Consider the following 14,449-nt stretch of genomic DNA (forward strand, 5'->3'; position numbering starts at 1 on the left):
CTATAGCTTATCAGCTAAACAGGATGCTAGATTACCATTCCTGACTAATCATGTGCAAATTTGTAAAGCTTTATAATGCGACTGGCAGAACCCCTTTAGAATAAGAACTGCTCACACTCTGTGATCCCATCTAAACACCGAACAACTAAAGACTAGCACAGGGGTCGACAACCTTTCAGAAGTGGTGTGCCGAATCTTCATTTATTCACTCTAATTTAAGGTTTCGTGTGCCAGGAATACATTTTAACGTTTTTAGAAGGTCTCTTTCTATAAGTCTGTAATATATAACTAAACTATTGTTGTATGTAAAGTAAATACAGTTTTAAAAATGTTTAAGAAGCTTCATTTAAAATTAAATTAAAATGCAGAGCCCTCCAGACGGTGGCCAGGACCAGGGCAGTGTGAGTGCCACTGAAAATCAGCTCGCATGCTGCCTTTGGCATGCGTGCTATAGATTACCTACCCCTGGACTAGCACAAGGACTTGTCTGCATTATAAAACTTGCATTGGTTTAACTAAATAAATGTAAAATGAAGTTTCCACATTAAACTAGATCATCTTAAGTGCGATTTAGACTAACTAGATTGATTTTAAATTGACTATGTCACAACGCTATACGTTTTCTAATACTGGCCAAGTCCAAGCTTAGGGGTGAACTGATTTTAAAAAGCAGCAGTTGTCAGGAGATGCCTACTAGATGCCATGGCAATACAGTGTGTGAAATACTGTCTTCTGGTGGTGGTTCTTTTGTCCAGGATATTGACAGTATGGTGTCCCAAAAAAGCACAGAGCACCCTTGGATACACTGGCTATTCTGTGGCTAATAAATACCAAAGATGTGATCCAGGCACCACTGAGGTCACCGGCAAAACTCCCACCTGCTTGGAGCCAGCATTTCACCCCAGGTATTCAGAATCCTGTCTCTCCATTTTAGGTACTGAATCCTGGTACCAATACCTTGAAGGTCTAATCAGTAGCAGCTGTGGGTGTACAAGGAATGCAGGCTGAAACCCCATCTAATCAGTTTAGCCCCTAAAAGAAAATTTACTAACACAGCTGTTTGAGCCATTGACAATTCATGTTTTCTGATCAAACAAGAATAGATTCTGTTTACATCTTTTTACAAATAGCTATTTTAAACTTACATTCTGTTGTACGTCATCCACTGCGAGGCTTCGCTCATCATTGCCGTTGTAATTCTGGATAGCTTCAGTGTATGTCCTAAGGAAAGTGTCCTTGATCTAAGAGGAAAAAGCCAGAGAATGTGATATTTGATAAGTGATTAGCATCTGGAATGGGCATTTTAACATACAAGCTTTCAGTCTGAGTCTTTCCAAGAAATGTACCTATTTCCAACCTTAGCAGGATAGCCAAAACAGAGCGAGCATGTGTTCCTTTTGCCACTCTTTCTGGAGTGTATATTCAGAGTCTAAAAAGCTCTCCTTTAACATTCACAAGTCCCTTTGATGGCATTTTAAGATTGCCACTTGCAACCATAGACTCTTTAAATAGATCACCAAATTGCTATATTTTTGAAAACAGCTGGGATGGATTGGGAACTGCCCTGTGACAATTTATGAATACTATATGTTAGTCTGGTTCTTGGAGTGTTTACTATTTGAACACATTAGATTAGCTCAGTCAGAAGGCTGACTTGAAAAACAAGCAGGAAGGAAAAGCACAGCTCAAGACAGCCACCTCTCATGAAACACTTCAATTGTTAAGGGACAATGTCAAAACTATTAGCTCCGATGACTTCATCTGTTTTGAGCCAACCTGCAAACAGGGGCATCATTTAGGAGGGGCAAGGGGGAGCTTCATACAGCAGCTCTGCTCTGGGTGCATGTCCTAGCCCCAGGCAGAGCTGTTAACTGCCACGCAGCCTAGGTGTGCAATGTGAGTTCAGCAGAGGAGAAGTGCTGGTCTCAGCTGATGCCCAGGGGCAAGGAGTCAGTATTTTGTTTACAAACAGAGGCAGGATGATTTTAAGATAAGAAAGGGCTGGTAATTAAATTAAGGATCTGGAAGTCCTTAGATGAGCCTGTAAAACAGAGATTCCTCTAGGGGAAGGAGGTGAGGGAGAAGGAGGGTGTTGAAGAGAGAATGCAGGGGACTCAGACAACATTCCTTCTAATTTTTTATGTCCATGTGCAGAATGAATTTTGTTATGTCCTCCAATATGGACGTGATGTGTGACACATCACCTTGATATTGGTGCACATAACAAAACTCATGTGGTGGAGGTGGGGCCGAGGGCTTTGGAGTGGCTGGAGCAGAGGGTTGAGGGAGGGGTGCAGGCTTTAGGGCTGGGGATGAGTAGTTAGGGGTTTGGAAGGGGGCTTTGGGCTGGGGCAGAGGGTTGGGGGGATGAGGGCTCTGGCTGGGAGTGTGGACTCTGGGGTGGAGCTGTAGATGAGGGTTTTGGGATGCAGGCTGCTCCAGGGCTGCGCTGGGGAGAGAGGACTCCTCTCAGCCCTCTCTCACTGCAGCAGCTTGGGCCGGGGGAGAGGCACCGCTTCCCGGCTGCGGCAGCTCCAGCAGGGCTGTGCCGGGTTGAGAGAGGGTCTCCTCTCCCCGGCAGCTCCGGTGGGTCTGGGCCAGGCCAGTCCAAGGGAGGGATGCCTCTCCCCTGGCTGTGGCATGTCCAGGGCAGGTCTGTGCTGGAGCCAGTGAGGAGGGGCGCCTCTCCCTGCCATGGCAGGTTCATGATGGCGGAGAGGCACGGGGCTTAATAGTCAGTTGTACATCTGCGCAACTTAGAGAGAACTTGGGACTCAGATGAAATTCAGCCAAGCCCTCTGAGCCAAAGTCACATCAGAAAAAATGGAGATCTGAGGGGGAGGGGTGAAAAGAAGGGAAGGGATAGCAGTGGTACAGAGAAGTTTCTCCTCTACTCATGGTACCTATATGGCCCCATCACCGTAGTCTCTGAGTACCTCACAATGTCTAACCTATTTCTCCTCACAACTCCTCTGTGAGGTAGAGCAGTGCTGTTATCCCCATTGGACACATGGGGCTCTGAGGGGGACACAGACTAAAGGCCAGATTTTAGGTACCTAGTGGGATTTTCAAAAGCACCCAGAAGTTTAGGTTCTTTGTAAACCCCACTAGCTGCCTTGCTGCATCTTTGGGTGCCTAAAACCTTTGAAACTCTGTCCTAAAGCAGGGGCCTGAAGTCATACAGGAAGTCCACAGGAGGAGCAGAACCCAGGTCTCTGAGGGTTGACACCTTACTCACTGGACCAGCTGCTCTGTTTGCTGCATGCTGATAGTGGGGAGCAAAACCAAGGTGGCCAGTTCTCTGAGACTCCAGGAAATGATCTCAGGTGACCGGGAAGGATGTCACAGTTGACAGCATGAAAAGCACCACAGGGGTCAGGAAGGATGAAGAGAGAGAATGAGAGTCAGATGAGAGATCACTTAACCCTGAAGGAGTGGCAAGTTCTGTCCCATGCTGGGCTGTAAAGCAATGGCTGCTGTGAAATGTTATATTTTAACTGAAAACCATTTTGTTTTGTCATTTTTTGTTCTGAGTTCAAGAAAAGGAAGGAATGAGAAAGTGTCATATAAATATCAGATGTGATTATACATCAAATTCTTAGGGTTTCAGCTGTATTTAGGTCAATTCCAGAACAAAGAACAGTAATTGCATCCATAAAGTTGAACTCGATGATTATTGTCATGATGTGTGTTATCCATGATATTGTATTATTGAGTCTCTAGCCTCTGTTTGCCAGAAGCTGGGAATGGGTGACAGGGGATGAGTCACTCAATTATTACTTGTTCTGTTCATTCCCTCTGGGGCACCTGACATTAGCCACTGTTGGAAGACAGAATACTGGGCTAGATGGACGGTTGGTCTGACCAGTATGGCCGTTCTTATGTTCTTATTCACTGACACCATCTGTGTGCTCAGCACTGTTCAGAATATGCCAGAAAGTATAGTCCCTGAGCCAATGCACATAAAATGTGTAGCCCTGGATATGATAGCTCAGATATTTATGTATGAAGTGTATAATTATTGAGCACATGTTATTTTATATGAGTGGAGGCACGGACAGCAACAGAAGCATTACTGGATTAAAGACTGGAAGATTTGACCCTCCAACTTTTTGTCAAGAGAAAGAGCTGCCCAGAACTCCTGTGCCTGTTTCCTTTCCTTTCCTGCTTGCAGTGTCCTGATATACTCAGGAGACTCCATTTTTTTCTCAGCTTTAAAATGTGAAATTTTCTTGGTGTTGGGTTTTAAACATTCTCCTGTGAGAACTGCAACTCAAATCACTGTAGTGTTGTTCTTAGGAGCAGTGAGAGCAGTGTTGCTGACTCATGATTTTGTCATAAGTCTCATGATAATTATTGTTTTCCTTAAAGCCCCAGCTCCTTGAGTCAAATGGAGATGTGATGATTTCAGCCTTCATTCTTAAAGAAAGAGTACATTTCTAGCCCTTGTGGCTGTGGAGAAAACTTCAAAATGTGACCCCAGTGCACCCTAAAGGCTCAAAAAGTGGAAGGCAAATTTAAAAAAAAACGAACACCAAATCTATTATTTTTATATAATCTCGCGATTATCATGATTTTTGCCAATCTCATGATATTTGGTGAACCTGACTCATGCTATTTAAACATATGGGGTTAGCAATAATGTGAAAGTGACTTAAAAGTGTCAGTTTCATTCCTGTTTAAAGTCAGTTTCTAGTCTATTATTTGTAGTATGGTAACACCCCAAGAGCCCCAGGTAGGTGCTGTATAAAGTCATGGGACTTGCCCTGGTAGAATGTTTCCAAAAGTTAAATGATCTAATTCCAAGATCAGTGAATAGCAAAAAGTAAGTAGCCTAAATGATATAGAGTAATCTAGATTTTTCTACAATTGTTTCCATTGTTGTAGTCAAGAGTAAGAATATACTTCAAAATTTTAAACCTTAACTAGTGTCCCTTAAGTGAATTGACACAAGATGTCAGAACATGTTCGTATTAGTGCTAATTGGGTCTAATATTTATTTAAATTTTCTTTTTTATATAGAAATTAGTGCTCCTGTCAACTAATTTCTAAGTTACTGTCTGCAAAAAACCCTAGAGTTTTCAGGTGCCTAAGTAGCCTCTAGAATCATGGTTAAAATTGCCCCCCACCCCAATCTGAAATGACGCCCTTGCCCGCAAAACCGGGTTGGACCAGGAAGGATCAAAGCTTGGAACACAGAAGAACAAAAGAACTATAGCAGATTTTAAAAGGGACATTCTCTTTTAAGCAGCATGGGAGGGGGAGAGGGGAGAATTGTTCAAAGGGAAGAAGAGGAAAATGCAGGGAGCTGCTGGGAGAAGCTAGGCTTACTTAGGTTATCATCAGAGGATGGGGAGACTGTAGGAAAGATGTATATATGTGTACTCCTTGTTATTTTAAAACCCTTTCCCTCCAAAAGCCTTGTTCCTGCTGCTAAAATAAGCAATACTTTGCTTTAAGAAGGCTATCTGATCACTGTACACCACTGGTCACCAACTCCCTAGAGGGAAGATCTATCTGTAGGTGTTGAACATAGTTGGATCTGCTTAGTAAGCATGGTTGATACAGAAGTACTGTAGCCCAGGGAGAGGTTGAAGAGAGGGAAAATTGCAGAATTCCATCTGGGATAGGTAAAGGTACAGGGCCTGACACCTGCAGGCATACATTCATAGAACCAGTGAGAGGACAGAGGTGCAGCCAGCTATGCAGCCATGACAAGATCACACTGTGAAAATGAAAGCAGCAGAATCCTGTGGCACCTTATAGACTAACAGACGTTTTGGAGCGTGAGCTTTCGTGGGTGAATACCCACTTCGTCAGACGCAGGTAGTGGAAATTTCCAGGGGCATGAGGTTGATGGATTTCCACTCCATACGGCTAAATGCAGTGCCTTGCATGGTGTCAAGTATCAGAGGGGTAGCCGTGTTAGTCTGGATCTGTAAAAGCAGCAGAATCCTGTGGCACCTTATAGACTAACTGTGAAAATGAGTTCATCTGCTAAACAGAGGAACGTGTCAAACAGCTGGAGGTGTGATGTGAAAAGCAAAAGCAAAATGGAAGTGGAAACAGGGAGAGTACAGAGTAGTAACTAGCTTTCAATTTTCTGGTTTATTTCCCCAAATTCATTACATGTTTAAATTTGCAAGGGGATACCCTGAGGAGTAAGGGCCCATGGTATGAAAGTCTAAAGGAGCGATTTGCGCCAATGTACAGGAGGGAAGGTGAAGTATAACCAGTGGTGAAAGTAAGCTGGTACAGTCCGTTACGGCATACCAGCAAGAGCCAGTACACCATGCCGGACTGCACTGGCTTCCACGGCGGAAAGCTCCGAGCCCTTTAAATCCCACCCGCAGCTCTGGTGGCTGGGCTGGGGCCGGGATTTAAAGGGCTCGGAGCTCCCTGACACTGCGGGGAGCCCAGAGCCCTTTAATCCCACCCACAGCTTCGGTGGCCAGGCTGGGGCCGGGATTTAAACGGCTCAGAGCTCCCCATCGCTGCGGAGAGCCCAGAGCCCTTTAAATCCTGCTCGCAGCTTTGGCGGAGAGGCTGGGGCCGGGATTTAAAGAGCTCAGAGTTCCCTGCAGCTGCGGGAGCTCCAGAGCCTTTAAATCCCGGCCCTAGCCTGACAAGGCTTGGGGCTCCCTGCAGCCGCAGGAGCCCCAAGCCCTTTAAATCCTAGCTGGAGCTTCAGTGAGAATTTAAAGGGCCTGGAGCTCCATGGCAACCAGAGCCCTGGGCCCTTTAATTTGCCCGTGAGTCCTGGGGGCTCCCAGCCAACTCAGCAGCTGGGAGCCCCGGGTTGATTTAAAGGCCCTGGGGCTCCCAGCCACAGCCAGTACCCCAGGGTCTTTAAATCTTGAGAGGCCCCGCTTCTTCCAGTTGAGGCCGCACCGTTTCCGGATGAAGCCACCCTCCACCCCCCCAGACTCCGGCAGTACCGGTAAATCCTGTAAGTTACTTTCACTGCTGAGTACAATCTGCCAGTTCTCTATTAGATAAAAATAGCTACAGAGAAAAGGAATTCCCCCTTCAATTTGCCTTTTGTGTGCCGCTCGCAACATGAGGGAGGTGAGCTTTGTGCAGAAGTAGGGGCATTAAAAGGCCATGCCAATCCCATTGCTTGGCAGCAGCACTGATTCATTGCGGCACTGGAGCCCTCTGGATAAGGAACTACTGCTCCCCAGGCTAGAGAAGCTCAGGAATGTCACAGAGGACACATGAACTGGGAGGCAAGTAGAGCCTGGTGGGAGATTCAGGAGGTTGCATTACTGTGATCTTGACAAAAGATTGGCCATCCACAGATAGAATGGTAATTCCCAGCAAAAAAAGAACAGGTATTTCAAAATCAAATCGGAAACCATCTATAACTGGTGAAGGTAGACACAAGAAACATATAGAGGGAAATATCACAGACAAAAAGAACACTCTCTCAGCAGAACAGGGTACTAGAAGACTACATATGGCAAAAGGAAAAAAGACAGAGGGACAGAAGTTACTCCTGGGGGAATTCTGCACCACTGCGCAAGTGCAGAATTTATGTCCCCCACAGATTTTCCCCTCACACAGAATAATTGATTCTGACAGAGTGTCGAAGGGAATTTGTAATTATACCTTTCACCCACCAGGTGCTGATGTGGCATCAGAAGGGTGGGGGCTGGCTCATGGGCTGGAGCAGAAAGGGGACAGAGACTGCTTTCCTCACAGCACCCTGCCCACGGGATCAGGTGAGGAGGCACGGGATATGGGGGTGGGGGGGTCACACATATTGGGATTCAGAAGGGCTAGTGAGCGGGGACTGGCTGGTGCCAGGGCACAGGAGCTAGTGGGGTGATAACATTGAGTCTAGGGATTCAAATAATGTTTTAAAAAAGTAAATGTTTAAACTATTAAAATTGTACCAATTAAACATTTAAACATTAGGCTCAGCTGCTGCCCTGTGCGTCTGGGATCCTGGCTGCTGGCCCCGCACCCGGGGCTCCGCTTGCTGCCAGTTCAATGCCTGGGGTTCTGCTGCCACCCCACGCAGACCTGAGGGTGTGGGGCTGGCAGCCAGGATCCCAGGGGTGCAGGGAGGAGGGGGTGTGGTGCCAGACCCAACAACCCTCCAGGTTCACTCCCAGGCTTCTTCCCAGCAATTATTTCCCTCTCCCTCAGCTCCACCATTATCCCTGACTCCCCCCAAGCCTTTGCGCTGCTTCTGAGGGATGCAGGAAATATGTTTGTGTATTGTAGTTTAAATTAACTATTACTCAAAGTTCTGTATTAATATGCTTAGTAAGGAATCTACTTGTCAAAAAAAATTTCCTGGATTTTTGTTGTTGTCTGCATTGTTACGGACATACTTGCTCACAGGTATTTTGAAATAAATGACCAAATTAATAAAACCGGTGTGATTATAGTGTATTATTTTGACAATAAAATATGCAGAATTTTAAAATATTGTGCACAAAATATTTTTTTTTGGCGCAGAATTTTTAGTTTTTTTGGCTCAGAATTCCCCTAGGAGTAAGAGGTGAGGAAGAAATACTACAAAGTTACTGTCCTGGTTCAGTTTAAAAGATGCATAAAATCCTGGGCTTAAACCAAAGGGTTCCAGGTAAAATGGACAAAGTAACAATGCTACTACAAATTCAGACTGTACTGTTCTCACAAGGCATCTTTCTAACTAGTTTCCTATCTCTAACCATTTCTAACCTCACTCTATTCTCAGGACAGTGGCACACTGAAAAAAAAACCAAAAACGATTTACACAGCATCAAGGAAACTAGTTTGGTTTGGCTTTTCAGTCTCAGAAATCCTCTCTGTATTACACAACCAAATGCCCCCCTGACTGAAGTAGCTGTGTCTAAGCAAAGTATTTAACCTATTTTGCAGTCCTCAGCACATGTAACAGGGTAAAGAAGATCTTACATGATGGACATATAAAGAAAGATAGCTCCAGAGTAAATATCAGACAGCTAAGACTCAAAGCTTTGGCTAAATCCCTTCATTTGGAATCATATCAGTTTTCAGAGGGCTGCACGCATTACTGACGAAAAATAGCTACATCACTCATAGAATCGCTGAAGTCAACAACCAATATATTGTACATGTTCTGAGAGGTTTCAGCAAATCCTGCTTAGGGAGACAATGCCATTTATAACCTAAATTCATTACCACTCACCTCATGGCGAAATACAAATCCTGAAATGCCAGCCACTAGCTCTGCCAGAAACACCAGGGACAAGAACATAGCATACTGAAAGCAAAGAAACAAGACAAAATGCAAGTCAGAGTGTGGGGCAGAGTTATGTCTGAACCTTTTAGTTCTTTATGCAAACAATTCCGGGTTTAAGCTTCTGCCTCCAGATTTCCTCTAAAGACAGGAAAAAAAGAATGTATTCAGAGGGTGACATACAGGACACCTTGCATGTAGTGTAACTGCTAATAACTGCAGGACACTCTCCCCATTATTAGGTTGTTTGATGTGCATAAAATGACATTTCTTGACAGTCGCATATATTTATTGAAACATACATTCACACTGCAGTGAGGTGGTTCCCATGATGTTAAGGCCCTGATCATGCAATGAGATGAATGCAGGCAGACTCTTTGTATTTGTGTGGAACTCCAGTGAAGTCAACAGGACTCTGCAAAGGTACCAGGGTTCACTTGCATATATTTCACTGCAGGATTGGGGCCTATGGCCTAATTCAGTAAGGTACATAAGTGCATGAGTAGTCCCATTGACTTCATTGACAATAATCGTATGAACAAAGTGAATCAGGGCTGAAGTCTGGATTTAGAACCAAACTTTACCGAAGTGAGGGAGCAGAAGAGAGGTTTCAGTTTAGGTCTGATTTTTTTATACACATGAATAAATAACTGAGAAGACAAACAATGCTAAACTGGCTGTTCTAACAGGAAATTGCATTTTAATCTTCCGAAAATCTCATCCCAGCTGTCATGTAGAAAAGTTTGAAAAGTTGTTCAATGCTTGGGGTGGGAGGAGGAAGAAGGGAGAACTATTTGTAATGGAGGGCAAAGCAGCTAGGACTTTGCTAGGTCCTACAAATAATGCAGAACTCAAATATTTGCCTGTTTTCTTTTGAGGGGAGAAAGATCGTTTAAAAACTTTTATACAGGTGTTCAAAATAAAGCTTCATGTTCAGAACGGCGAATGCCACAGTTAGCTCTGACAGTTAGAGGACGTACTTTTAGGGAAAAATACTATAGCAGAAGACACAGTCCTGTTATTCCCCCTTCCCTAATCCACTTTCACCACATATTAACCTGACCATTACTATTTCCCCCCCACTCAAATGATCACATATTATATTTTGTCCCTGAACGCCTTTATATAAGCTTAATGTTTAACTCCCCTGTGCATTTTTTCCCTCCACCTACAGTTTCCTTACATTTTGAGATGCATTGGAAAGCTTATCAGAGTGAGGAAATCCCTGTGCTGCTTTTGAAATGTGGACAGACATATTGCTGGGAGTTTTCTGGTGTCTACCTATTTTTATAGAAGTGAATACAGGAGGACAGAAATGAAAAGTTAGTGTGCATTAGACTAAATGCTACCATCAAGGTACTCCCTACATTCCATGTTGTGTTATTAAAAGGCACCCCGGGAAAAATCTGTTTCAAATTAGCTACAGAGCTGTGCTATTTTTGATGTTAAGTCTGTAATGATACATCTGGTTCACTGGTAGCACTATTGCCATCACAGAGTCCTGTATACTGCAGAGAAGTCAGTGTGATTCATTGACTGGTTTCAGTGAAGGGAATTTTTTAAGCAAGAGAGACACTTAGTGAACATTAAGGTCATTACAACCTTTCTGTCTGCTTCTGTTACAGTTAACATCTGTTTAAGCTTAATAAAAGTACATGATTAAGCAATTTTCACATATGCCACATGACAGTTCTTTTGATTTACTTACCAGTTTGAGCATCCATGGGCTGCCACGACAAGTGGCAAAACAGCCAAACAGGCCAAAGACAATAATTGTGGTACCAGTCCCAATAAGCACATAGGGGGCATTGGTAGAGTTTTCGGCGATGAGAGAGATATACGTGCCTAAAGTGAGCTTCCCCCAGACTCCAACAGCAAGAAGAATAACGCCTGTGATCTGGAAAACAAGAGGAGAAATATAGTCAGAGCCTATTGCAAAAAAACAGCCAGGATCAGTGCATGGCAATTTTGAACTTGCTGACTTTCCTTGTTGTCAGATCAGAATGGCTAGGGAAGTCAAACGACTTCTACTGGTTCCACAGGGACCGACGCTGACAATTATATTTTAGTGTCTGGATACGTTCCATTAAGCCACCATTGCAGGTCAAAGGACTAAGCACTATCATGCTGATCATTGTCATAAGCAAAGAAATACATCACATCTACAAGGTCTTAGGTCGAAAACTCGGTCATTTGAAATTTACAATATATTCCAAAACGTGCCTGAAGGAGAAGGTGAAACACCACTGCCACCAGAAATCAACAAAAACCATTTCTACCGAACGTACTACATGCTTTGTGTACAAAGTTCCTTGAACAACTGAAATCTGCTATTTTTCGAGTAACTATGAGGATATACACCTTTTGATATTAGTTTCTCCAGCCTCAGAGACATGATGTCACTTTAGAGGAAGTGTTGAGGGGTTAGGTAATCTCGCCTATTCAAGAAGCTTTGCCACTGTGCACTGTATTGGATGAAGTAAACAGTTTGACAGCAATCGGACACCCAACTCTTCATCCCTCACCTGCATCTGGAAACCCCCCACCCATCATGATCTTGATATAGTTTCAGAATCACAACATTATATAATTTTTCTAATACTGAAATGGATGCTAGAAGCAAGAGGCAGATATTGCATGTCCTCTGCTGACATCTAGTGGACAGTAAGGAAAATTAATGGCTTTCCACACCCTTCCCCCTCAACATCAACACACAGTTTTTCTTTCTCAGTGGACTAAACCGCATCTCAAACCTGTAAGGCAATGAGTTTGTTTTATAAATGAGGCAAACAGAACTTTTTCAGAACACCAGGAAAAAAGGCATTAAACCAGACATATCTATTATCTGCATTTTACACGGATCACTCAAATATTAAGCTTAACGCGAACATACAATGTAAATCAGAACTGAAATCACAATGCTTTTGAAGTCTGCATGCATGTCATCAGCTTAACTGTGTGGTCCAAAGGCAGACTGTGAGGACCTGCCATGTGGGCTTTAGCTCTGCAAACCCTGTCTCTGGATCTACGAGAGTTACCCTAGCATTCCCTAAACCACTCTGTGAGGATCCAACCCTTTCAGCTATTGCCACTCTAGACGTCATCTATAGGGACTGGAAAAATTAGCAGAGAGTCTGGGGCAGCGTTCTCTCTCTCAGAAGATTTGTTAGGTTTCTCTGGCATTTGCTTAGAAGTTTTTAGGCCAGCACCGTCATGCAGTATTTCTCCAAAGAAACCTCCATTCATTTTTTTGCTGCACCAAAAACCAAGTCAGCCATTTTGAGAGAGATCCCTCCCCACTCCCACATGACAGGGGCAACACTGAAGGGAAAAGGGAGGTAGCTTCTTGACTGTCACTTAGGCTGAGTCAAAGCAGACCACCTAGGGCACATTATTTTCATTTCCTGTCCCAGGCATTTTGCTAGTCCTACTACAGTGTAGCAGCAGGACAAAGAAGGGTTCTTTGGTTCTACCTGCAGCTGAGGAAGCAAAGATGTGTGCAATCCAGAGACAGCACTTCCTGTCCTGGAGGTGGAGCTATGCTGGGTGAAGCTGTTCAGTAATAGGAGCACATCTGGGGAGCGTCAGCGGGAAGGACTGTACAAACTGGGTGGAGGGAAAATGGAAAGAAAAAGTAGAAAAGGTGGGGAAGAGACAATAAAGGGTGAGGAGGAAAGACCACAGGAGAAACAGGAGACAACAAAAATAAGAGGGAGGAAAGGCAGAGGCAGAGATAAACAAACAAACACACACACAAAGCATCCTGGGCACCTCTGGTATGTGACACAGCAATCCTGTTCAAATCCCCCTCCTCTTAGCATCTCTCCTTCCACTCCCTTCCCATTACCCAGTGTTCCACAAACATTTGACAACCGACCCCTTTTAGGAAAATGAAAACAATGGTGCTTCCCCACCCTCCACTTTGCCATATGGTATTAAAGACCTACCCATCTTAATGTAAACATCTCCTATGCCCCTTCCTCTCTCCAGCAGCTATGCCTTTGCACCCCCGCACACTTTGGGAAACAAACATCTCCTCTCCTGTCGTACACATTCAGAGAAAGGCAACTGTTAGCAATGTTGACAGTGAAAGTATCCTCATGGACATCCAACTCAGCACCTACTGAAATTACTGGGGCAGTTCACACCTCACAGCCTTTGTTTCAGGGTTGTCTGCCATCTCAGGCAGGTGCCTTTGCATTTGTTGCATGTTCTTCGCGGTTTGAGGGTTTGCTTTCTGAGCACAACAGCGAGGGACCTCCTTTTTTCCTTTTCCAATGAAAGCTGAAACTCTGAAGAACAAAAGGGCCTTGTCTACGCCCACCTGGTTAATTCTACATATCCCCTTCCCTCAAGGAGGTGAGGGGGGAGGGGCAAATGGGAAGGGGGTTGAGTGGGGGAGTGTGTGGGTGGAGCAGGGGTAGGGCCAGAAGCAGAAGAGGCAGGACAGGGAGTTAGTTTCCATCAGCGGAAGCTTCACCCGCTGCCCATGCCTCACACGTTTGGAAACACTGTCTGCCTATCCAGAGAGATTCCATGTGCTCGTGCCTGTAACTGGGCTCTGCTGCTGGTTCCCACTAGGTATTTAAGCATGCTCCGTGCACCTTTATGCATAAGGATACCTTTTGTTATAGCCGCCCTTGCTCCCCCTCAATCTACCTCACCAGATAACCCAAGCCTCTCCTTTACATGCCACCAATCTGACTCAATCATTCGATGGAAGCTGGGCCTGGCAGAATCAACTGCTGCAAGCACACAGAGTACAGGGACAATAGGTACTGGCTAAATCACAAGCATGTAACATCTGGAAGATTGTAAACTGTGAAGGGAAAGCCTGTCTTTGAATGTGTTGGAACAGCATCTAGCACAAATGCACCCCGGCTCCTGACTGGGGCCTCTAGTTGCTACTATAATATAGATATGAAATAATTATACGACTTTCAAACTTCTGCTGCAAAAAAATTCACAGGCATTAGTCACTCAGAAGTATTTCTGTAGCTGCCTTTTGCCTACAATGGCCCCTGGTTGCCTTGGACACATGGGTCTTTGCCATTATTACCTAGCTGGGGCTACAAAATTTGCTTCATAGAAACTCCTCCAATCTGCTTCTGCACTGGAGCTCCTTAGTGTCAAGGAGACACATCAATCTCCTCTGGTTTTCTTGACCGCACCCAACCCCCCATCTCTCTTCTGAGCTGCACCAGGGGTTTTGAAATGTCTCTTATCCCTTTCAAA

At 44.5% G+C, this 14,449-nt stretch overlaps 1 protein-coding gene across 1 annotated transcript in view; it reads right to left on the bottom strand.

Moving 5' to 3' along the window:
- TSPAN7 (tetraspanin 7) overlaps positions 1–14,449 on the bottom strand; it is a 217,464-nt gene that overhangs the window by 33,908 nt on the left and 169,107 nt on the right. Inside the window, exons 2-4 of the mRNA XM_032795761.2 lie at positions 10,923–11,111; positions 9,164–9,238; positions 1,146–1,241 (exon numbers count right to left, since the gene is read on the bottom strand). Coding sequence (XP_032651652.1) covers positions 1,146–1,241; positions 9,164–9,238; positions 10,923–11,111 — 360 coding nt within the window. The remainder of the gene's footprint in view (positions 1–1,145; positions 1,242–9,163; positions 9,239–10,922; positions 11,112–14,449) is intronic.

Source organism: Chelonoidis abingdonii, chromosome 1, assembly GCF_003597395.2.
Source record: "Chelonoidis abingdonii isolate Lonesome George chromosome 1, CheloAbing_2.0, whole genome shotgun sequence".
In the NCBI taxonomy this organism is placed as follows: Eukaryota; Metazoa; Chordata; order Testudines; family Testudinidae; genus Chelonoidis; species Chelonoidis abingdonii.